General features: G+C 42.9%; 1 protein-coding gene across 3 annotated transcripts in view; it reads right to left on the bottom strand.

Annotated features, from left to right (window-relative positions):
• Positions 1–24,705, bottom strand: part of PREX2 (phosphatidylinositol-3,4,5-trisphosphate dependent Rac exchange factor 2) — an 867,640-nt gene that overhangs the window by 370,641 nt on the left and 472,294 nt on the right. For all 3 annotated transcript variants that reach the window (XM_063923872.1, XM_063923873.1, XM_063923874.1), the window contains 3 exons: positions 23,634–23,851; positions 22,241–22,343; positions 11,402–11,545 (listed from right to left, as the gene is read on the bottom strand). In XM_063923872.1, the coding sequence (XP_063779942.1) occupies positions 11,402–11,545; positions 22,241–22,343; positions 23,634–23,851 (465 nt within the window). The remainder of the gene's footprint in view (positions 1–11,401; positions 11,546–22,240; positions 22,344–23,633; positions 23,852–24,705) is intronic.

The following is a 24,705-nucleotide window of genomic DNA, read 5'->3' as shown; positions in this document are numbered from 1 at the left end:
TAAGCATGTAAGTATGTAAAAAAAAAAGCATAAATACTACATTAATACAAAGTGTTGAAGAAAAAACTGAGGCCCTTTGGGTGACCATAGAAACAGGGGAAAAGTCGATTATTCGTATTGGTGTGATATACAGGCCACCAGGTCAGGAAGAGGAACTCGACAAGAACCTATTGCAGGACATAACTAAAATGGCATTAAAAGGAGAGGTAATAATAATGGGAGACTTTAATCTTCCTGATGTAAACTGGGAGGGAGTCTGTTGCTAGTTCCACTAGAAGTAGGGACATTTTAAATTCCCTTCAGGGAGCATCCCTCCACCAACTGGTGAGGGAGCCCACTCGGAAAGATGCAATATTAGACTTAATACTTACAAATGGAGACAGAATATGGAATGTAAAAGTGGGTGAAAACCTGGGATCCAGTGATCATCAAGCAGTATGGTTCAGCATAAAGACAGAGACTGACTCATTCCATACAAAAACAAAGGTGTTGGATTTTAGGAAGGCTGATTTTGTAAGTATGGGAAAATGTGTAAGCGATTCTTTGGCAGAGTGGACAAACTTGGAAGCAGTGCAGGAGAGGTGGGAAACATTAAAATGTGCAATATTAAAGGCAACAGACCTTTGTATCAAAAGTGTTAGGAAAAACACAAGGAAAAGGAAGCCAGTGTGGTTTGCAAAAGAAGTAGTAAATATTGTGAAAGCAAAAAAGATGGCTTTTAGGAAATATAAGCAGACACAAAATAATGAACACAAAGAGTTATATCTTCTTAGACAGAAGGAGACTAATGCTGCATTCAGACTGCAAATGCCGGATCCTACCCGGTAAGACAAACGTGTACTTACCGGGTGGGATCCGGCATTTGCACTCCGCTGCTGGCTTTCCGACCCGGCAATATACCGGGTCGGTTGCCATAACAACGGAGCGCGCAGCAGCAGCAGGGGCGGGGGTGGAGGCGGCGTCGGGAGATGAGCTCATCTCCAGCGCCGCCTCTCCCTATCTTGTGAATGGGAACCGTGTCGCATCGACACGGCTCCCATTCACACCGCACCTGACCCGGTAATCAACCCGGGTAAAACCCTTCTTTTTTACCGGGTTGATTTACCGGGTCAGGCGACCCGCTAAATCGGCCAGTGTGCTTTCACATCGCACACTGACCCGGTTCGACACGGCAATATGCCGTGTCGGTACCGGGTTATTTGTGCGATGTGAAAGGGGTATAAGAAGGTAATCAGATGTGCAAAGGCTCAAGCTGAGGAGGAAATGGCCCAGTCAGTGGGTAAAGGAAGCAAAACTTTTTTTAGGTATATAAGCGAAAGGCGGAATAATAAAACTAAAGACAGACACTGGGAGTCTTGTTGAGGGAGACAATTTAATAGCAGATCATCTTAATTATTTTTGCTCAGTATTTACTACTGAAAGAGAGGGGAAGGGGCCACAGTTAAGTTGCAGGGATATTCAGGAAAATGAAACAAGTACATTTACAGAGGAGAAGGTCCTAACAAAACTCTCAAAGCTGAAAGTGGACAAATCTATGGGGCCAGATGGGATACATCCAAGGATACTAAAATAACTTAAAGAGGTGCTGGTAGCACCATTGACAGAATTATTCAACCAGTCATTAGCTACAGGAGTAATTCCAGAGCACTGGAAAAGAGCAAACGTAGTCCCACTGCACAAAAGTGGAAGCAAGGAAGAGGCAAACAACTACAGACCAGTGAGTCTTACATCAGTAGTAGGGAAATTGATGGAAATACTCTTAAAAGAAAGAGTTGTAGATTATCTCAAATCCGGCAATTTACAGGATCCCAAACAGCATGGATTCACGGGGGGAGATCATGTCAAACAAATCTTATTGACTTTTTTGACTGTGTGACTAAAGTGATGGATAAAGGTGGAGCCATGGATATAGCTTATCTAGACTTTAGTAAGGCTTTTGACACTGTTCCACATCGCAGACTGCTAAATAAACTTGAAAGTTTGGGATTGGATATTAGGATTATTGAATGGATAAGATCTTGGTTGAAGGATAGAAAACAGAGATTTGTGGTAAATGGAGTGCATTCACAGGAGGGAAATGTTACCAGTGGAGTACCCCAGGGATCTGTACTTGGACCAGTGCTTTTTAATATCTTTATTGGTGACACTGCAAATGGCATTAAAGGGAAAGTATGCCTTTTTGCAGATGACACAAAGGTATGCAACAGGGTAGACACACCAGGTGGGGTAAAACAAATGATTGAGGATCTAGGTAGACTAGAGGAATGGTCAAGAGTCTGGCAATTACAGTTTAATGCCAAAAAATGCAAAATCATGCACTTGGGTCTCAAAAATCCTAAAGCTAAATACAGTATTAATGGCACTATACTGGAAACTACTGAGAAGGAAAGGGATCTAGGAGTCACTATTTCAGATGACTTAAAGGCAGGTAAGCAATGTAACAAGGCAATGAGGAAGGCTAGTCAGATGCTTGGCTGCATTGGGAGAGGAATCATCAGCAGAAAGAAAGAAAGAAGTAATAATGCCACTGTATAGGTCATTGGTACGGCCTCATCTAGAATACTGTGTTCAATTCTGGAGGCCATATCTTCAAAAGGATATTAATACATTAGAAACTGTACAAAGAAGGGCAACTAAAATGGTGCATGGCCTACATCACCAAACATACCCAGATAGACTAAGAAATCTCAATATGTATAGTTTGTAGCAGAGAAGGGAAAGGGGGGACATGAGAGAAACTTTCAAATATTTTAAGGGTTTTAACAAAGTCCAGGAGGGAAACATTCTCCAAATGAAGAGAAGCAATAGGACACGAGGACATACACTGAAACTGGAGGGGGGGAGGTTCAGGGGAAATTTGTGGAAAAATTACTTCACAGAAAGGGTAGTGGACAAGTGGAATAGCTTCCCATCAGAGGTGGTAGAGGCTAAGACAGTAGAGCAATTTAAACATGCATGGGATAGACATAAGGATATCCTTACAAAGAAATAAGGATCAAATAAGGTTAGAGATAAAAATAATGTAAAAAAAAAAAAAAGGGGGCAGACTAGATGGGCCAAGCGGTTCTTATCTGCCGACAAATTTTATGTTTCTATGTTTCTATGTACAGCCAGCAGCTCCCCCCTGTACACTCATGGTTCTCTGCTCTATGCTGCTGCAGCAGCTACAGTAAGCGGTCGCGGTCACGATCGCACCTTTTATTGAGACGGAGACACAGCTGGCTCCGTCTCAAAAATAAAAAAATTGTCTCATCAGGGGGGGTTTCCAGGTACTCGGAAACCCCCCCTGCGTGCGCAACTGGTAGCTTCATAGACTACACAGTCTAGCACTATCCTGAGTTTATCATCTCTATACCAAGCCATAGATGGGCATGAGCTGTCATGAAATGCAGGCATTATTACAAAAGGCAATAATATCCGAAAAAATAAGCTAATATATTGGGCAGAACCTAAATGTGATATTAGCACATGCATTTCTCCACTAGCCACTACAAGCTAAATATACAGTGCACCCGGAGAGTATTCACAGCGCTTCACTTTTTCCACAATTTGTTATGTTACAGCCTTATTCAAAATGGAATAAATTGATTTTTTCCCCCCAAAAAAATTGTACACACAATACCCCATAATGACAACGTGGAAAAAAAAATTCTGAGATTTTTGCAAATTTATTAAAAATAAAAAACAAAGAAATATCATGTACTGTCCTGTTTCCACTGATCAACCTTCAGCTGTTCCTATAGCTTAATTGGAGTCCACCTGTGGTAAATTCAATTGATTGGACTTGATTTGGAAAGGCACACACCTGTCTATGGGGGTCATTTCGAGTTGTTCGCTCGTTGCCGATTTTCGCAACGGAGCGATTAAGGCAAAAATGCGCATGCGCATGATTCGCAGTGCGCATGCGGTTAGTATTTTAACACAAAACTTAGTAGATTTACTCACGCCCGAATGAAGATTTTTCATCGTTGAAGTGATCGTAGTGTGATTGACAGGAAGTGGGTGTTTCTGGGCGGAAACTGGCCGTTTTCTGGGAGTGTGCGGAAAAACGCAGGCGTGCCAGGGAAAAACGCGGGAGTGTCTAGAGAAACGGGGGAGTGGCTGGCCGGACGCTGGGCGTGTGTGTGACGTCAAACCAGGAACGAAACGGCCTGAGCTGATCGCTATCTGTGAGTAGGTCTGGAGCTACTCAGAAACTGCTAAGAAATTTATTTTCGCTATTTTGCGAATCTTTCGTTCGCAATTCTGCTAAGCTAAGATACACTCCCAGAGGGCGGCGGCTTAGCGTGTGCAATGCTGCAAAAAGCAGCTAGCGAGCGAACAACTCGGAATCACCCCCTATATAAGGTCCCACACTTGACAATGCATGTCTGAGCACAAACCAAGCATGAAGTCAAAGGAATTGTCTATAGACCTCCGAGATAGGATTGTCTCGAGGCACAAATCTGGGGAAGGGTACAGAAAAATATCTGCTCCTTTGAAGGTCCCAATGAACACAGTGGCCTCCATCATTCGAAAACAGAAGAAGTTCAGAACCACCAGGACTTTCCCTTAGAGCTGGCCAGCCGTCTAAACTGAGCGATCGGGGGAGAAGGGGCCTAGTCAGGGAGGTGACCAAGAACCTGATGGTCACTCTGTCAGAGCTACAGCATTTCTCTGTGGAAACAGGAGAACCTTCCAGAAGAGCAATCATATCTGCAGCAATGCACCAATCAGGCCTGTATGGTAGAGTGGCCAGACAGAAGCCACTCTTTAGTAAAAAGCACATGGCAGCCCGCCTGGATTTTGCCAAAATGTACCTGAAGGACTCTCAGACCATGAGAAACAAAATTCACTGGTCTGATGAGACAAAGATTGAACTCTGTGGCGTGAATGGCAAGCGTCATGTTTGGAGTAAACTAGGCACCGCTCATCACCAGGCCAATACCATCCCTACTGTGAAGCATGGTGGTGGAAGCATCATGCTGTGGGGATGTTTTTCAGTGGCAGGAACTGGGAGACTAGTCAGGATAGAGGGAAAGATGAATGCAGCAATGGACAGAGACATCCTGGATGAAAACCTGCTCCAGAGCGTTCTTGACCTCGGACTGGGGCGACGGTTCATCTTTCAGCAGGACAACGACCCTAAGCACACAGCCAAGATATCAAAGGAGTGGCTTCAGGACAACTTTGCGAATGTCCTTGAGTGGCCCAGCCAGAGCCCAGACTTGAATCTGATTGATGGAGCACGAGAGTTGCTGCAAAGAGGAATGGTCGAAACTGCCCAAAGATAGGTGTGCCAAGCTTGTGGCATCATATTCAAAAAGACTTGAGGCTGTAATTGCCGCCAAAGGTGCATCAACAAAGTATTGAGCAAAGGCTGTGAATACTTATGTACATATGATTACTTAGTTTTTTATTTTTAATAAATTTGCAAAAATCTAAAAAAAAAAACAACACTTTTTTTTCACATTGTCATTATGGGGTATTGTATGTAGAATTTTGAGGGAAAAAAATTATTTATTCCAGTTTGGAATAAGGCTGTAATATAACAAAATGTGGAAAAAGTGAAGCGCTGTGAATACTTTCCGGATGTACTGTAAACATAGTACAGACGAACGTGATAAGAAAGTCATGTGGGCTTATTTCCATAGATGCAATCAGTGCAACATACATTCCAGCTGGTATATATCTTTTGAGTTTGCCAGATTAAAACCACTCATTGCAAATACTGCTTACCCAAACATTTTACTTTTCAAATTAAAGTTCTCATTCTCATCTGACATAAGAGAATAGTCCAGATATGGAATGGTTGACGTTATCCTATATTCATACTGTAAATGATAGGAAATCTTTTTCTGTTGGTTATCAGAAGCTTGCTTGCTGGCTATATTAAGTGTCCTCTCCGTATTTCAATCTTGGGGTTTCTCCGCATACAGGGCCTGATTCAGATGTGGTTGGAGGTGCGGCACATAGTGCAAAGTACCAATGTTTGGTACTCTGCGCATGTGCAGTGTGGGTCTGCTATGTTGGTAACAGATCGGCTGAAGACTGCCAGTGACTGAGAAGTGTGCTGCCGTTTTGGGACGAGGAGGACTTTGTTTTGGGGGAGTGCCAAGGCCAGGATTTCTGTCGTTAGACAGAGATTTCCTGGCCTCTTGTTAGGAGTTGCGGTAGCCGACTTGCGCAAACCCGTGGGTTTTGCAGCCGGCTGATGGTGTTGCAGGTGATCCAATACTAGGACGCTTATATCAGACTTCTCCTGCTCCATTACCATACTGTTGCATCGCTTCCAAGGAGGCAGCAGAGATAGCACCTCTAACCACATCTGAGCAAGCCCACTGTACTCAAAATAAATGAAAACTAGAGATGAGCGGGTTCAGTTCTCAGAGAACCGAACCGTACCGAACTTCACCATTCGAGTCCGGTTCCGAGCCAGGCTCGGGTTTTTCCTGCCTGACTCGGAAACCCAAACGAGGCAAAACGTCATCATCCACCTGTCGGATTCTCGCGGGATTTGGCTACCATATAAGGAGCCACACTTCGCGCCCATTTTCACTCCAGTCTCGGAGAGTGTAGTGAGAGGATGTGTCTCCGTCCTCAGTGTCTGCGTGGGGGCGGGAAAGTGGGGTGTCAAGTCTAGTGCTGTGTTGTCCTGCTCAGTCCAGTCCAGTGTAGTCAGTGTCTTATGCTGCATCAGTCCAGCCAGTCAGTGTCCTCTGCTGCTATATGTCCCCAGTGCTGCTGGCTGCTGTATAAGTCCCTTGCACTTTTGCTGTGTTGTCTTGCACCTGTAGTGTGTTGTGCAGCATCAGTCCAGTGACCAGTCACATTGGTGGTGTTCTCTACTGCCATATATCCAGTGAAGCTATATAAGTCCCTTTCAGTGGTGCTGTGTTGTTCTGCATTAGACCAGGGGTATTGTCTTGTGCAGCATCAGTCCAGTGACCAGTCACAGTGGTGGTGTACTCTGCTGCCATATATCCAGTGAAACTATATAAGTCCCTTTCAGTGGTGCTGTGTTGTTCTGCATTAGACCAGGGGTATTGTCTTGTACAGCATCAGTCCAGTGACAAGTCACAGTGGTGGTGTCCTCTGCTGCCATATATCCAGTGTAGCTGTATAAGTCCCTTTCAGTGGTGCTGTGTTGTCCTGCATTAGACCAGGGGAAGTGTCTTGTGCAGCATCAGTCCAGTGACCAGTCACAGTGGTGGTGTCCTCTTCTGCCATATAGCCAGTGTTACTGCCGTATAATTCCCGTGATACTGGCGTATAATTCCCATAATATTGCCGTATAAATCTCTCAATACTGGCGTATAATTCCTGTGATACTGCCATATAATTCCCATGATACTGGCGTATAATTCCTGTGATACTGCCATATAATTCCTGTGATACTGGCGTATAATTCCTGTGATACTGCCATATAATTCCCGTGATACTGACGTATAATTCCTGTGATACTGGCATATAATTCCCGTGATACTGGCATATAATTCATGTGATACTGCCATATACATCTCGGAATACTGGCGTATAATTTCCTTGATACTGGTGTATAATTCCTGTGATATTGACGCATAATTCTCAGAATACTGGCGTATAATTCCTGTGATACTGCCATATAATTCCTGTGATACTGCCGTATAGTTCCAGTTATTCTGCCGTATAATTCCATATAAATCCATATAATTCCGTATAAAACCAGTTCAGTGGTGCTGCCATATAAGTTAACTGGTGCTGTATATTATTTACTCCAAATAAAGGAGTTATTAATATTTAATCCAAATCATTTTTAGTGTTTGCCCTGTGAGGTGTAGGGGTACGCTCTCTTGTGCCGCATATTGTGTTATATAACTCCAGAAAAATAATGGAGAACAAAAATTTGGTGGATAAAATAGGGAAAAATCAAGAACCACTTCCTCCTAGTGCTGAAGCTGCTGCCACTAGCCATGACATAGATGATGAAAAGCAATCAATGTCGTCTGCCAAGGCCGATGCCCAATGTCATAGTAGAGGGCATGTAAAATCCAAAAAGCCAAAGTTCAGTAAAAAGACCCAAAAAAAGAAATTTAAATGGTCTGAAGAGAAACGTAAACTTGCCAATATGCCATTTACGACATGGAGTGACAAGGAACGGCTTAGGCCCTGGCCTATGTTCATGACTAGTGGTTCAGCTTCACATGACGATGGAAGCCCTCATAGCTGAGGCCTTGACACTTATGCTGGTGTTAGACATGCGTCCGGTATCCGCCATTAGTGCAGTGGGATTTAGACAATTGATGGAGGTATTGTGTCCCCGGTACCAAATCCCATCTAGATTCCACTTCACTAGGCAGGCGATGGCAAGATTTTGCCATTTTATTCCAGTGATTTGGACGTATAATTCCAGTGATTTTGCCAATTAATTCCAGTGATTTGGACGCATAATTATTTATTACAGTGATTTTGCCAATTAATTCCAGTGATTTGGACGTATAATTACAGTGATTTTGCCAATTAATTCCAGTGATTTGGACGTATAATTATTAATTACAGTGATTTTGCCAATTAATTCCAGTGATTTGGACGTATAATTCCAGCGATTTTGCTAATTAATTCCAGTGATTTGGACGTATAAATATTAATTACAGTGATTTTGCCAATTAATTCCAGTGATTTGGACGTATAATTACAGTGATTTTGCCAATTAATTCCAGTGATTTGGACGTATAAATATTAATTCCAGTGATTTTTCCAATTAATTCCAGTGATTTGGACGTATAATTCCAGTGATTTTGCCAATTAATTCCAGTGATTTAGCCGTATAATTCCAGTGATTTGGACGTATAATTATTAATTCCAGTGATTTTGACAATTAATTCCAGTGATTTGGACGTATAATTACAGTGATCTTGCCAATTAATTCCAGTGATTTGGACGTATAATTATTTATTACAGTGATTTTGCCAATTAATTCCAGTGATTTGGACGTATAATTAGTGATTTTGCCAATTAATTCCAGTGATTTGGACGTATAATTATTAATTCCAGTGATTTTGCCAATTAATTCCAGTGATTTGGATGTATAATTACAGTGATTTTGAAAATTAATTCCAGTGATTTGGACGTATAAATATAAATTACAGTGATTTTGCCAATTAATTCCTGTGATTTGGACGTATAATTCCAGTGATTTTGCCAATTAATTCCAGTGATTTAGACGTATAATTCCAGTGATTTGGACATATAATTATTAATTCCAGTGATTTCGCCAATTAATTCCAGTGATTTGGAAGTATAATTATTAATTCAAGTGATTTTGCCACTTAATTCCAGTGATTTGGACGTATAATTCCAGTGATCTTGCCAATTAATTCCAGTGATTTGGACGTATAATTCCAGTGAATTTGTTAATTAATTCCAGTGATTTGGACATATAATTCCAGTGATTTGGACGTATAATTCCAGTTGGAATTGTTTGTGTCGCTTGGCTTAGTCATACAGTTTACCTCATTGCACCTCTTTGACATCTTTGCATGAGGTGCTGTTTGGGGCCTAGTTTTTGAAAAGTGTCATCCTGTCTGACACTGCCATATGAGTCCAGGGGTACTGCTGTATTAGTCCTGGGGTACTGCTGTATAAGTCCACCAATTACAGAATATTTTAAAAATGACTGGAGCATGCTGGAGATGCTGTCAGTGGACCGAACAATTGCTGCCCACTCTCGACATTCAGCCACTGCGTGACATTACTAGATGGGCCAGGTGGTTGTGTCGCTTAGCTTAGTCATACAGCAACCTCGGTGCACATTTTTTTTCTTCTTTGCATCGTGTGCTGTTAGGGGCCTTTTTTTGATATCTGCCCTCCTGTCTGCCACTGCAGTGCCACTGCTAGATGGGCCAATTGTTTGTGTCGCTTGGCTTAGTCATACAGCTACCTCATTGCACCTCTTCTACATCTTTGCATGATGTGCTGTTTGGGGCCTTTTTTTTAAATAACTGCCCTCCTGTCTGCCACTGCAGTGCCACGCCTAGATGGGCCAATAGTTTGTGTCGCTTGGCTTAGTCATACAACTATCTCATTGCAATTCTTTTTCTTGTTTGCATGATGTGCTGTTTGGGGCTTTTTTTTATATCTGCCCTCCTGTCTGCCACTGCAGTGCCACGCCTAGATGGGCCAATTGTTTGTGTCACTTGGCTTAGTCATACAACTACCTCATTGCAATTCTTTTTCTTGTTTGCATGATGTGCTGTTTGTGGCCTTTTTTCTTATATCTGCCCTCCTGTCTGACACTGCAGTGCCACTCCTAGATGGAAGAGAAACACTGGAAAGAAAAGGATTGTCTCTTTGTTGGCGCACTTTTAGGAAAAGAATGAGTGTATTTAAAATTTAACTTTAAATTAAAAGTAAAATTTTAATTACACTCATTCTTTTCTTAAAAGTGCGCCAACAAAGAGACAATCCTTTTCTTTCCAGTGTTTCTCTTCCATTTTTATTGTCTATGGCGGCACCCCCATATAATATCATGAATTGATCTATGATAATAAAATTGGGGAATTACATCAGTTTACTATAAGTATTATTAATTCGATATGAGTCCAGTGCAGAGGATTTCTACCCTTTTCCCTTTCCCTTGAATCCACCACTCCTAGATGGGCCAGGTGTTTGTGTTGTCCACTTGTGTCGCTTAGCTTAGTCATCCAGCAACCTCGGTGCAACCTTTTGGCCTAAAAACAATATTGTGAGGTGTGAGGTGTTCAGAATAAGTGCCAGCCGCACATCTCTAATGAAGACCTATCTCCGGCGAAATCTGACATTATCTTCAGACATAGGGCATTTCCGAGCATTTTAAATATCCTTAAGGTCACACACTGTATCTGGAACCACTGGCGGAAAATGTTCAAATATATACAGTAAAAACTAGTTACTAGTCCATCAAAAGTATGGAACAACATAACAGAAGAGAGATCAGGTCTGAATTAGGCCCTAAGGGGGAGATGTACTAAGCAGTGATAAAAGTGGAGAAGTGAGCCAGTGGAGAAGGTGCCCATGGCAACCAATCAGCACTGAAGTAACATTTATAATTTGCATACTATAAAATTATACAGACAGCTGACTGGTTGCCATGGGCAACTTCTCCACTTTTATCACTGCTTAGTACATGTCCCCCTAAGTCACAAAACATCTGCAAGGCTATAACAATACTCAGGAAAGGCAAGTGAAGGTGGAATGCGCATATAGACTCTCTGTTCTCTGCATGACTATATGCCTTTATACATTACTTGTCTGTGCTGCAAATGCTTCATCAAAATAATGGGATTAAAATATCAAATCTGAGAAATGCATTTGGTTAATTCATTGTTGTGATACAGAAGCCATTTCAGAGGAAAAATACCTCATTTTTCATTCTTTAACTAAAATGTAACAAAGAAGTGTTCACCTTGGGAAAATAGGACAGGGTGAATTTTAAATCCTCCACCATTTTTCAGCCTTTGTGGAAGATGTTCAAAATGGTAACTGTCCATGTGGAAATAAATTCTCAAAGCTTGCCGGCTTCCTTCTGCCTGGTAGGTAATGGGAACATCTGAGAATACAAATTAAAGTTTTGTTAGCCTCATACAATACTTCAGTACACAATAGCAAAAACAGCAACAAATGATCCGTAGGTGACCTGGAAAACATGAAGTTAGGGGTTTTTGGGAACCGCTGTGGTCACCCGTGATATACAATATACCTGCCTACTTTCCATGAAGGTCCAGGAAACTGGATCCCAGGAGACAGATCCCAAACCCCACAAACAATACAGGTCCAGGAAACTGACAACATTTGGAGAGTTCTCCCTGACTCCCAAAAGAGTAGAGCATTCTTCAATGAGCCAGTGAGCCATGACCACCCTCTAGGACCCCATTCACAATGTTGTGATTGCATTGAATCTCATCATTGTTGCCCCAACCCCACTCTGTGACTGCCTCATCACCACACCCTCCGCAGTTCCCACTTGGACCTTCTCTATGGGATCTCATGAAGGGAAGGTCAAAAAGTCAGCAAGTAATTGGAAGGCTTATACTTAGCTAAAGATGTTCAGAATGTTTTTTCATATCTCAGCAGCTAGCTCCTGTTAGGAGGGGATCAGTACGAGATCCCGCCGGACGAGATCCCGGCGGTCGGAATACCGACAATGGCATCCCGACCAGCACAAATCCGACAGGGGGCGAGCGCAACGCAGCCCCTTGCGGGCCTAGTTCCTCGCTACGCTTGGCACACTCATTTATTCTCCCTCTATGGGTGTCGTGGACACCCACAGAGGGAGACTATGTCGGGATTGTGCCGGTCGGGATGCCGGTGTCGGGATTCCAACCGCCGGGATCTCGTCCGGCGGGATCTTGACCGCATCCTGTTAGGAGGGAGGTGTTACTATAATAGACTATATACACAATGACAGACAAATTTGAAGACATGCAATGTCTTTAATCAAAATAAAATCTGGAAATCCTTGAGGCACAATTCATATTATCTATCTATCTATCTATCTATCTATCTATCTATCTATCTATCTATCTAGTAGATTTCAAAAGTGTTTAACCCCCTAAAACCTCATTAAATTTGTCTATATTACAAATGACACTTACACAGACTGTACCAGACAGTAATTCAATTATTGCAACTCAGAAGTATCTTAAGGTACATTTTCAAACTGATAATTCTGTTTTTGTCTGAATTTTTTGTTTGGAAATAGAAACTGAAAAATGATACTTGCATAAATATTCAACCCCTGTACACTAATACTCCGTAGAACCACCTTTCACTTCAATGACATCATTTAGAGGTCTACTTACTAAGTCTAGGATGGAGATAAAGTACCAGCCAATCAGCTCCTAACTGCCATGTCACAGGCTGTGTTTGAAAATGACTGTTAGGAGCTTAGTGGCTGGTGCTTTATCTCCGTCCACTTTATCTCTGTCCAAGGCTTAGTAAATAGACCCCTAAGCTTGCTGGGGAAAGCAGAGCCGTGACTAGACATTTTGGTGCCTTGTGCCAGAAAGAGAATTGGTGCCCCCCATATCCATAACTCCCAACATATGGAGCTGGTTATGCAGGACTCTCTAGCATGAGCCACACCCCCGTTTTTGTCACTGATGGGACATGCACAGCTCTCTGTGAGCTGCTGGCATGCCCCCAGTTCCTCTGTCTCCCGTGAATAGACACTGTGGGGTATATGCAATTGCGGTCGAATTGCCGCAAATGTCGAAAAACGGGGCATTTTCAACACAAAAAAAATGAATCGACAATGCAATACAGTACTTTTCGACAAAAAAATACGGACGTTTCAGATTCGACTTTTTGAAATTCGACATGTCGCTAATGTCTGCAATGGTAAAAATGCGGCTTTTCGACAAAAGTATTGAAGAATGTCAATTCGACAACAGTGCTTTTCGACAGTAATTTCGTCAATTTCATTCCGCCTCACTTTGCTGGCGGAATCTAATAAAAAAATTTAAAAACATGTTTTTTTTTGTGCTTTTTTATTGCTAATAGCATATCTATTTATATTAGAAGGGATTATGTACTTGGTTTGTCTATTAGGAGACACAAGTATTATTTATATATTTTTTAAAAGAATATATATATATTTTTTTTAACTGACTAAAATAATATGGAGAGATCAGAGCATTTTTTTCAGTGGGAAGGGGTGGGAATGGGTTAAAATCAAGAAAAAAAATGCGTGGGGGTCCCCCCTCCTAAGCATAACCAGCCTCGGGCTCTTTGAGCCGGTCCTGGTTGTAAAAATATGGGGGGGGGGGGGGGGAATGACAGGGGATCCCCCGTATTTTCACAACCAGCACCGGGCTCTGCGTCCGGTCCTGGTGCAAAAAATACGGGGGACAAAAAGCGTAGGGGTCCCCCGTATTTTTAACACCAGCACCGGGCTCCACTAGTAAGAGAGATAATGCCACAGCCGGGGGACACTTTTATATCGGTCCCTGCGGCCCTGGCATTAAATCACTAACTAGTCATCCCTGGCCGGGGTACCCTGGAGGAGTGGGGACCCCTTAAATCAAGGGGTCCCCCCCTCCAGCACCCCCTCCAGCCACCCAAGGGCCAGGGGTGAAGCCCAAGGCTGTCCCCCCCATCCATGGGCTGCGGATGGGAGGCTGATAGCCAAGTGACACAAAGAAAGAATATTGTTTTTTTGTAGCAGAACTACAAGTCCCAGCAAGCCTCCCCCGCAAGCTGGTACTTGAAGAACCACAAGTACCAGCATGCGGGGGGAAATGGGCCCGCTGGTACCTGTAGTTCTACTACAAAAAAAATACCCAAATAAAAACAGTACACGCACACCGTGAAAGTAAAACTTTATTACATACATTCCGACACACACATATGTTCACACGCCGACTCTGTCCACTTCTCCAAGTACAATCCACGGTGTACCTGAAAATAAAATTATACTCACCAAAATCCAGTGTAGCATCTATCCTCTTCTTTTCTGTAATCCACGCACTTGGCAAAAAAACAAACCGCATTTACCCGGACCATGCACTGAAAGGGGTCCCATGTTTACACATGGGACCCCTTTCCCCGAATGCCAGGACCCCCCGTGACTCCTGTCACAGAGGGTCCCTTCAGCAAATCAGGGAGCGCCAGACGCGCATAGGATATGCCGCTCCATTATCTTCAATGGTGGGAACTTTGCGGTCAGCGGTGAGGTTACTCGCGGTCAGTAGTGTCCGTTATTTACATTACACCACAGAGTAGTGTCCGTTATTTACATTACACCACACAGCAGTGTCTGTTATTCACATTACACCACACAGTAGTGTTCCTTATACTTGTTACACCATGGTAGAGCCCTTTACACACATTATCCCAGGTAGAGACCCTTACACACATTACGCTAGGTAAATCCCCTTACACACATTATGGCAGGTAGAACCCCTTATACACATTTCACCAGGTAGAGCCCCTTATACACATTATGTCAGGTAGAGCCCCTTATACACATTAAGCCAGGTAGAGCCCCTTATATACATTAAGCCAGGTACAGCCCCTTACACACATTATGCCAGGTAGAGCCCCTTACACACATTATGCCAGGTAGAGTCCCCTATACATACTTCACCAGGTACAGCCCCTTACACACATTATGCCACGTAGAGCCCCTTATACCCATTATGCAAGGGGAGGGGTGGCGTGTGTGTGTGTGTTTGTTACCTGACATCAGCCTCACCAACAACGCTCCACACTTGGCACGCTCCAATCGATACTTGAACCCGGAAGTTCCCGTCACACACTGCAGGACAGTCAAGGGCAGCAGAACATACAGGAGATGACAATCTCCCTACCCAGCACTGCAGTTATCATCGACACAGCATACAGAGCTGGCCAACAGGGGTACATGCAGACAGTGCACCCACCGCAAAAATGTGCAGTGTAAAAGGCACAATCTGCACTAGCCAAGTTACTGCCCTGGGGGTAAGTTTCTACCAGCTTTGCACGCTGCTTATGAATGATATCTGTCAATTCTTCCTTGCAGATTCGCTCCAAGATGTGCAGGTTGGTTGGATGATGCTTGTATACTGCGGTTTTCAAATAGATTGGCAAATAGGTCGATATCTGGACTTTGACTCGGTCATTGTTCATCCACTCCAGTGTAGCTTTTGGCCTTGTGCTTGAGATCATTATCTTGCTGAAAGGTGAACTGAAGCAGGCTGTCTTCCAAAATCTATAGGGAAGGGGCCCTAGACTGCACACCCTAACAGCAAGTAATGAGAGGTGGTCGTGGGAGGGAGGGGGAGAGCTAGGCGGGAGGAGGGGAGGATAGACAGTGATGAGGCAGCTTAGGGGTAGCAGGAGAGATTGAGACAGACAAAGCAGGTATCAAGGGGAGAGAGAAAGAGAGAGAGAGGAGCGAGAAAGAAAGGGTTCCATGGAAAAAGAAGGAATGAGCAAAAGAGAGGAGCGAGAGAGAGGGTGAGTCAGGGAGAAAGAGATGAGTGAGTGTCAAGAAAAGAGAGAGGGAGAAACAGTGTCAGGAGAGAGGTGGTGTCAGGGAGAGAGACAGTGTTGGTGAGTGAGAGGGAGAAAGACAGTGTCAAAGAGAGGGAGAGAGAGACATACAGTGTCAGGGAGAGAGACAGTGTCAGGGGCAGAGAGACAGTACCAGGTATCTTATGGGGGCGGACACTTCACGGCATTAGGCTCCACCCTCAAATGCCCACAAATCACGGCACTACCACTGTGAGCCGGCCAGGGCAGGTAGGACAGAGCAGGCTGGGTCAGGTTGGTATCCCCTCTCTCGCTACATCCTCCATAGCTGCAGGGCTGTTTCCAGGCAGAGCCACTGGGAGGAGGGAGTGGAGCCCCCAGTGGCAAATGCAGGATTTTTATGGGGGGTTTCTGTGTGTGTGTGTGTGTGTGTGTGTGTGTGTGTGTGTGTGTGTGTGTGTGTGTGTGTGTGTGTGTATAATCTATATCATTGCACAGCACTTTCAAAATTTTATGCAGACTTCCAATGTTTTGGGGTCAACCATGCCCCGTCATCAGGATAAATAACAACAAAGGTTCCGCAATGCCTAACAAAATACATAAACAAATGGGCAAGACAAGAAAACAATTACTTACAGTACAAGACAATGTAGGACAAGTATATAGTATATAAACATTGTTGCATCAGGGGACAGGACACCAAAATAATAATTAGGGTGTCAGAAACCGAGGGTTAGGTAGCAATAAAGGGAGTATGGAATAGAAAATAGTCTAAAAGAGGTAAAATCACATGAGGGGAGAGGGCCATGCTCAAGAGAGTTTACTATATATATATATATATATATATATATATATTACACACTGCACTACAAAGCACAAAGATGCTTTACCGCACTCAGCGCTTCGGGGTATGTAACTATCATCAGGACACATCTGTTTGTGTGATTTGGGGATGTGCTCCACTTCTTTAGGATAAAGCAAAGTGTACACTGCAGAAAACCTTAAATATTTTACCTACTAGACCCTCTGCAGCTGTCTTCACGTGTACGCCGTCCTCAATTCCAGTCCTGACCTCTTCCGGTTGCAACGCTGGTCTGGACAATCAGAAATGGTTTGACAGCGTACACATGGAGACAGCTGCAGGGCGTCCGGAAGGTAAGATTTTTAAGGTTTGTTATTTGCATGGTATACTTTGCTGTATCCTAAACAAGGGGAGCATATCCCCAAATCATTGATGTATTTAAGAACAGATTTTTCACCATCAAAAAGTCACTAAGTGATTCCCTCCATCCTTGCTGTCTATTGCGGGTGCCGTCCACCTAGGAACGGCACCGATGCAGGATTTGTCTCCTTGGGGACTGCTAGAGTGTAGGATCCTTTGATTGGTGTGTGTTTACAGGCCCGACGACAAGGGGGGGTCAAAGGGGACATCTGTCCCGGACCTCAACGCTGTGAGGGGCCCCAAGGTCCAGCGGCAGTAGCAGTATGGCATGGATCCAGATTTAAAAAATTATACAGATTGTGGCTACGCTGCATCACGCCAACTATGTAGTAAAAGGACAGTTTGGTGGTTCAGCCGCAGCGGCACCCCCGTGGTCACCACCCAGTCCAGACCCAGCTCAGCTGTCCGGGGCTCCAGCAGCCAGTCCCCGTGTGTAATGACGTTGCACGGCTATACGTAAAACACTCATCCTTCCCTCCTCTCCTCTCCACCCGCCCTGTCTCTGCTCTGTTAGGAGCGGCCGAGTGGGACTGTGGCTAGACAGAGTGCCAGGCCGGCGTGCAGACATTCAGGCAGGCTGTCAGCTTGTTGCAGCAGGGAGTCAGACTCTCGGAGCCTGGTGTTGATTAGTGGTGGCTGTTAATGGTAAGTGTGTGCACTGCAGTGGCGTTGTTTTTTTTGTTTTTTTTGCACACGCTTAAAATTATGAAACTCTTTTTTATTCTCTGGAGACTGGACCACAAATATAATCAGTGACTGAGCTATTGTGATACATCAGCTCTCTAGGATGGATGTGTGGGTCTGAGATCAAGGGGTATTTGGTCCACATATAGTTGGGCTGGGGGGGCACAAGATTTCTGTTGCCGGCCTGTGTGTTTTTTTATATATATATATATATATATATATATATATATATAAATAAATATACACACACACATACAGTGGGGATCGAAAGTTTGGGCACCCCAGCAAAAAATCATTTTAATGTGCAAAAAGAAGCCAAGGAAAGATGGAAAAATCTCCAAAAGGCATCAAATTACAGATTAGACATTCTTATAACATTTTAAAAAAAGTTTGATTTTATTTCCATCATTTATACTATCAAAAGAACAGAAAACAAAAAATGGCGTCTGCAAAAGTTTGGGCACCCTGCAGAGTTAATACCTTGTACTGCCCCCTTTGGACAGCTGAGACCTGGCAGTGTCATGGATTGTTCTCAATCATCGTCTGGAAAGACCAGGTGATGTTAATCTCAAAGGTTTTAAAAGCTCAGACTCATCTGACCTTGCTCCAACAATCAGCACCATGGGTTCCTCTAAGCAGTTGTGTAGAACACTGAAACTAAGAATAGTTGACGCTCACAAAGCAGGAGAAGGCTATAAGAAGATAGCAAAGCGTTATCAGATGCCCATATCCTCTGTTCGGAATGTAATTAAGAAATGGCAGTCATCAGGAACAGTGGAAGTTAAAGCAAGATCTGGAAGACCAAGAAAAATATCAGACAGAACAGCTCGCAGGATTGTGAGAAAAGAAAGTCAAAATCCACGTTTGACTGCACGATCCCTCCAGGAAGATCTGGCAGACACTGGAGTTGTGGTACACTATTCCACTATAAAGAGATACTTGTACAAATATGGTCTTCATGGAAGAGTCATCAGAAGAAAACCTCTTCTACGTCCTCACCACAAAAATCAGCGTTTGAAGTTTGCAAATGAACATATAGACAAGCCTGATGCATATTGGAATAAAGTTCTGTGGACCGATGAGGTTAAAATAGAACTTTTTGGCCGGAATGAGCAAAGGTACGTTTGGAGAAGGAAGGGCACAGAATTTAATGAAAAGAACCTCTGTCAAACTGTTAAGCATGAGGGTGGATCAATCATGCTTTGGGGTTGTATTGCAGCCAGTGGCACAGGGAACATTTCACGAGTAGAAGGAAAAATGGATTCAATAAGATTCCAGCAAATTTTGGACGCTAACTTGATGCCATCTGTGAAAAAGCTGAAGTTAAAGAGAGGCTGGCTTCTACAAATGGATAATGATCCTAAACACACCTCAAAATCCACGGTGGATTACATCAAGAGGCGTAAACTGAAGGTTTTGCCATGGCCTTCACAATCTCCTGACCTCAACATAATTGAAAATCTATGGATAGACCTTAAAAGAGCAGTGCGTCAAAGACAGCCCAGGAATCTCAAAGAACTGGAAGACTTTGTAAGGAAGAATGGGTGAAGATACCTCAAACAAGAATTGAAAGACTCTTGGCTGGCTATAAAAAGCATTTACAAGCTGTGATACTTACCAAAGGGGGCAGTACAAGGTATTAACTCTGCAGGGTGCCCAAACTTTTGCAGATGCCATTTTTTGTTTTCTGTTCTTTTGAAAGTGTAAATGATGGAAACAAAATCAAACTTTTTTTGACATGTTATAAGAATGTCTAATCTGTAATTTGATGCCTTTTGGAGATTTTTCCATCTTTCCTTGGCTTCTTTTTGCACATTAAAATGAATTTTTGCCAGGGGTGCCAAAACTTTCGATCCCCACTGTATATGTATATATATATATATATATATATATATATATATATATATGTAAAAACAAGGATTAATACTGCGCCACGTGTGATATAAAACAGATATGTTATGTAAAAAATGGCAATGCAATGTGACACTCCCCTATGCTACTAATGGGGCGTCGGCTGGGTCCCTCAGTATGAACAGGGGTGGTAATTCCCTGAAGAAAAATGTAGGGGGAGGGGGATGAGGGATATGTAGCGACACCGTGGTCGCTACATATCCCTCATCCCCCCCTCATATATACAGTATATATATATATATATATATATATACATACACATACATACAGCACATCTGTACATATGCATAGACATACATACACACACATACAGCAGCACATACACACATCTTACTTACAAACACACGCACAGCATACATACACAAAACATACATACACACAGAGTACATCAGGGATGTGCGGTGAGCTAAATGGCTCAGGAGGCACTGGCTAACCCCAGAGCCAAATTTACATGCAATATATGAGCCAAAGTGTACATCTGGGCATTATACACATATGCAGCATCATAAACTCCTGGAAATTTGGTGAGTTTTGATTAGAGATGTGCTGAAAAGGTAAGCAGGTGAGGCACTGCCTCACCTGCCATAGACTTTTTACTCCAGAGTTTGGGCTGTAAAAATTATTAGAATAATGCAAAGAAGATCTTTCAAACAAATTAGTAGTATTTTTCATATACTTTATTCAGTCAAAACTCTGGTTTAAACGTAAGTATGACAGGAAAGGCTCTGCCTCACCCCACCGCAAGTCACTGGAGTACATACATACAGGCACACAAACTCCTTTTATAATAGACTGCCCACCCGGCCTCCCTGTCATATGTGACACAAACCTGGCTTCCGCACAGTCACATGTGTGCTACAAAAAGCTGGGTCACATTTTATGTCAAACTCCAAATATGCTTTGTGTTTTATTTTTCAGTGATGGCTTCTTTCTAGCCACCCTTGCCTATACAGAGCTCCTGATATAAATAATGAACGCACCTTCTTCAAAGTAATAGCTGGCTTCTCTATGGCTCCCTTACAAGTCTCCTTCTTGCTGATTCTGAGTTCTGAGATGCATCCTTGTCTAGTTAGAGCCCGGGTGGTATTATACAGCTTCCAGTACCTCACAATTTATCCAACAGCACTCACTAGGATGCAGCACTTCAATATTACTTTGGAATCTTTTCTCATCTAGTGCATATCTAGAACATTATCTTTCATTTTCTTACAATGTTCTTTGGTCTTCATTTTCACAGTTTTCCCTCAGATTCACAGTATGACCAATGTTATTTGAATTAGATAGTCATTTACCCATGAAGACTGACCTTATTAATGATTCACAGGTAGAGGCTAATTAAAAGGCCATTGTCAGGGTAAAAATCTTTCATCTGGGTAAACGGATCTTCCACAGCATATGGGTTGAATACTTATGCAAGCAATAAATTAATTTTAAGAGCCTTCTGGTTCACAATGAAAATTCTTGTGTGGTAATCTATACAGATGTCATTTGTAATACAGACAAATCGACCTGTTAGAGGTTAAATACTTTTGAAAGCCATTGTGTGTGTGTGTGTGTGTGTGTGTGTGTGTGTGTGTGTGTGTGTGTACATATATATAGCTATATAATAATTGTAGAAGGTCTATCCTGTCTCCTTAATGTGCATGCAGTGGAAGCCTACTGTATGTGCGTGCACTCCCCAAAGGCTCCAACTGCAAGGCAGACTGGACAGCCTTAGGAGAAGAGGACCTGCCGCTGGAGGAGAAAGTATGGGAGCAGGGTAAGGGGGATGGGATGAAGCAACAAGGGAAGTCAGGATGGAGCCATGGGGTGGGACTAAGCTGCAATGGAGCCAGGTGTGACTTCCCACAATGTAAATCCTAGAATTTCTGTTGGCAATCACAATATGCACAGATTTCAGGTGGCTGCCACTGATGGGTACCCACAATGAAAATCTGTGGTGGCTACCCAAAATAGAGACCAAAGTATTCTTTTTAATACCCAGAATCTTTCCTAAGTAACAGATATAGAATATTAAAATAGTGTTTAGGCTGATGTTGTACACCATGATGATTAATTCAACCAGACAGAAGTAAAGGTATAGACAATCTATGTTTTTTAAGTAGAGATGAGCGGGTTCGGTTTTACTCGGATTTACCCGAATCTTCTTATTGGTTATCGGACGTCATGTGTTTTGGTTAGCCAACAAGAAAAATCCAGAAAATAAGAAATGGCGATAATTCTGGCGTAAAGAACCGAGTAAATCCGAACCCGCTCATCTCTATTTTTAAGCAGTAATTAAAATTCAATTCCTACCACTACATGCCAGCCAAGGACTGCAGTTTAAGAGCTGCTGCCTATACTCTTGTGCAAACATAAAGTATTTTTGTTCTATACAGTATATCACAATAGAAAATCACAATTACTTTACACCATGAGTTGGTGAAGCTAATTGTAGAAACTTTCCTAGAGGCAAGGGTGTTGGTAAAAACTTACTTGCCACTTGTGGCCCCTGTTCGGCTTGCCTGAAGTAAAACAAGACCTTTTCCAAATCAAACAAGGCAACAAGTGAGTCCTCTAGCATGGCCTGTTCATCGCTCTGCAGAAAACATCATGGTAGAGACTAGGAATTAAACATGAACGCACAATCCATTCACAGACCAGCAGTGCAAGGCATATTAAGAATGAATAGGATGTCATGTAACAATGAAAGTCAGTTTCTGAGTGCAGATTAGAATTATTTTACAGTGTATTATAGATTCTTTCATAGGCAGTATAAAGGAGTGACGGAGAATAATGAAATGTAAGATAAATGCTCCCATTACGTTACAATTGGTACATGTGCTTATCAAGTGCACAAGTGATTTATTGCACTCTCTCTCACTGTGTTTATTACAACATTTACAGATATTACAAAAGAGAGAAGGCTATTGTAACTAATAACATTGCATGGTTGTCGATTAGAAGAAAGTTGATTCATTTATTATAGCAAAGCAGACATTAAAGGGAATTTCAACCTTTGGACTACTTTAGTGTATTTGCATGTACTCTACTTGCCATCCTAATTCTTCACTTAAATGTATTGTTTATATACCACCACGTCTTTGATAGTGAAATTCACATCACAACATCCCCCTCATCTCCCCCGGCCTCCCCCTCTACGATCTCCTAGGAAGACTTAGTAAAACATTGGCAGAAGTTACAGCATTCATACAGTAAGTGAACGCAATCTCATAATCAGCCTTATGTTACAGTTACTATTCTAAATAACATTTTTGTAGCTAAGTTTAATGTTGGAGAATCAGACCACACAGTAAGTTGCAGTAAGAGCAGCGAATGGCTCGCCACCCTGCGGGCACGGTGGAGTACTACGCGTGCCACGCTATTTATTCTCACCCTCTATAATGGTTGCAAGGTGTGCGGTGCACATGGGCCCCTGGGTCCATTGGGGCCCAGACTGCACACCCTGCACCCATTTCTTGAATACTTACCCGTCCGGAGTCCCTCGTCGGCGGCAGCAGCACTGCACAAGTCATCATGAAAATAGTGCGGTGGCCATTTTCCTAGCATTTCACGCATGAGCAGTAGGAAAATCACTAGGAAAATGACAGCCAAACAATTTTCTTGGAGTCCTATACATGTGCACTAGTATCTGGCACAGTGCTAGCTTCTCCTAGTGACCCTAGTGCTCAGAAACTAATGCGTTGCTGGCTATAGAGGAGGTGGCCCAGATGGAGACTGCACACGGGTCCCCTCATTTCTTGATACGCCCCGGATGGTGTGTGCATGTTTTCCTTTGACAAATCGCATTACTGTCATTTTTCTAGCCTGCAGTAGAGGGAAGAGTGGTTATATAATAGTAGTGTACTGCATAGGACATGTTCATTACCAGATTTGGAGAGAGAAGAGACTGGAAGTGGAACAGTACGCCAGCGCTAGCAATCTGCTCCAACCATCTTTTGCTGGCCTCTTGCGTTTCGGTTTCATACTCTCTGTTGCTGTCATACATCTGATTTAATGCAGCCAGTAATTGTTCAGAGAAGGCACAGACAGTTGCCACTAAGCTCTGGCAAAACACCATATCTCGCCTCAGCTGTATTTCACTATCTGCAGAAATAAACAAGAAAAACATTTGTGAATGAATAAACACACATCTGTTCACCAATAAGAAGGAAAGGATAACTGCAGACAGCACAGGACTCTGCCACTAGCAATACCTAACAGGTAAAGTATAATTTTATCATGTATTTGCTTTCCAGCTGAATAAAGTGTGACATCATTGAATTATTAAATTCAAAGATAATTCCCTTTTACATTATTGTTGCAAATGGGCAGGAGCCCTTATCCTTCTATATTATTATTATTATCATCATCATCATCATCATCATCATCATCATCATCATCCTTTATTTATATGGGGCCACAAGGGATCCGCAGCGCCCATTACACAGTACATAATCAAATGAGCAAACAAGAAAACAGCACTTACAGTTCAAGACAATATAGGACAGGTATAGAAAACCAGGGCTTAGGTGCAATCAAAGGGAGTAAGGAGTATAAGTAAGAAAAGGAAGAAAAGGAAAGGCACATGAGGAAAGAAGGAAGTAAGAAAAGCAAAGGCACATGAGGAAAGAAGGCCTGCTCTTGCAAGCTTACAATCTAAAAGGCGAGGCGCTAACAGACCGGGGTGACACAGACGGGGTAGACAGTGAGCATAGACACAGACAAGAGGGTTAGGAGGAGAGTTGGCTGGGTTTGGTGAAGAAGTGGGTCTTGAGAGCCCGTTTAAAGTTTCGTAGAGAGGTGGAGAGTCGGATGGGGAGAAGTAGAACATTCCAGAGATAGGGAGCAGCACGTGCAAAATCTTGTAGGTAGGAGTGGGAAGAGGTAATTAGTTAGCAGGAGAGACAGCATGCATTAGCAGAGCGAAGAGGACAGGTGGGAATGTAAAGAGAGAAAAT

This window comes from Pseudophryne corroboree, chromosome 5 (genome assembly GCF_028390025.1).
Source record: "Pseudophryne corroboree isolate aPseCor3 chromosome 5, aPseCor3.hap2, whole genome shotgun sequence".
Taxonomy (NCBI): Eukaryota; Metazoa; Chordata; class Amphibia; order Anura; family Myobatrachidae; genus Pseudophryne; species Pseudophryne corroboree.
Note: the sequence above shows the minus strand (reverse complement) of the source record. Positions and strands in the feature narration are given on the sequence as shown.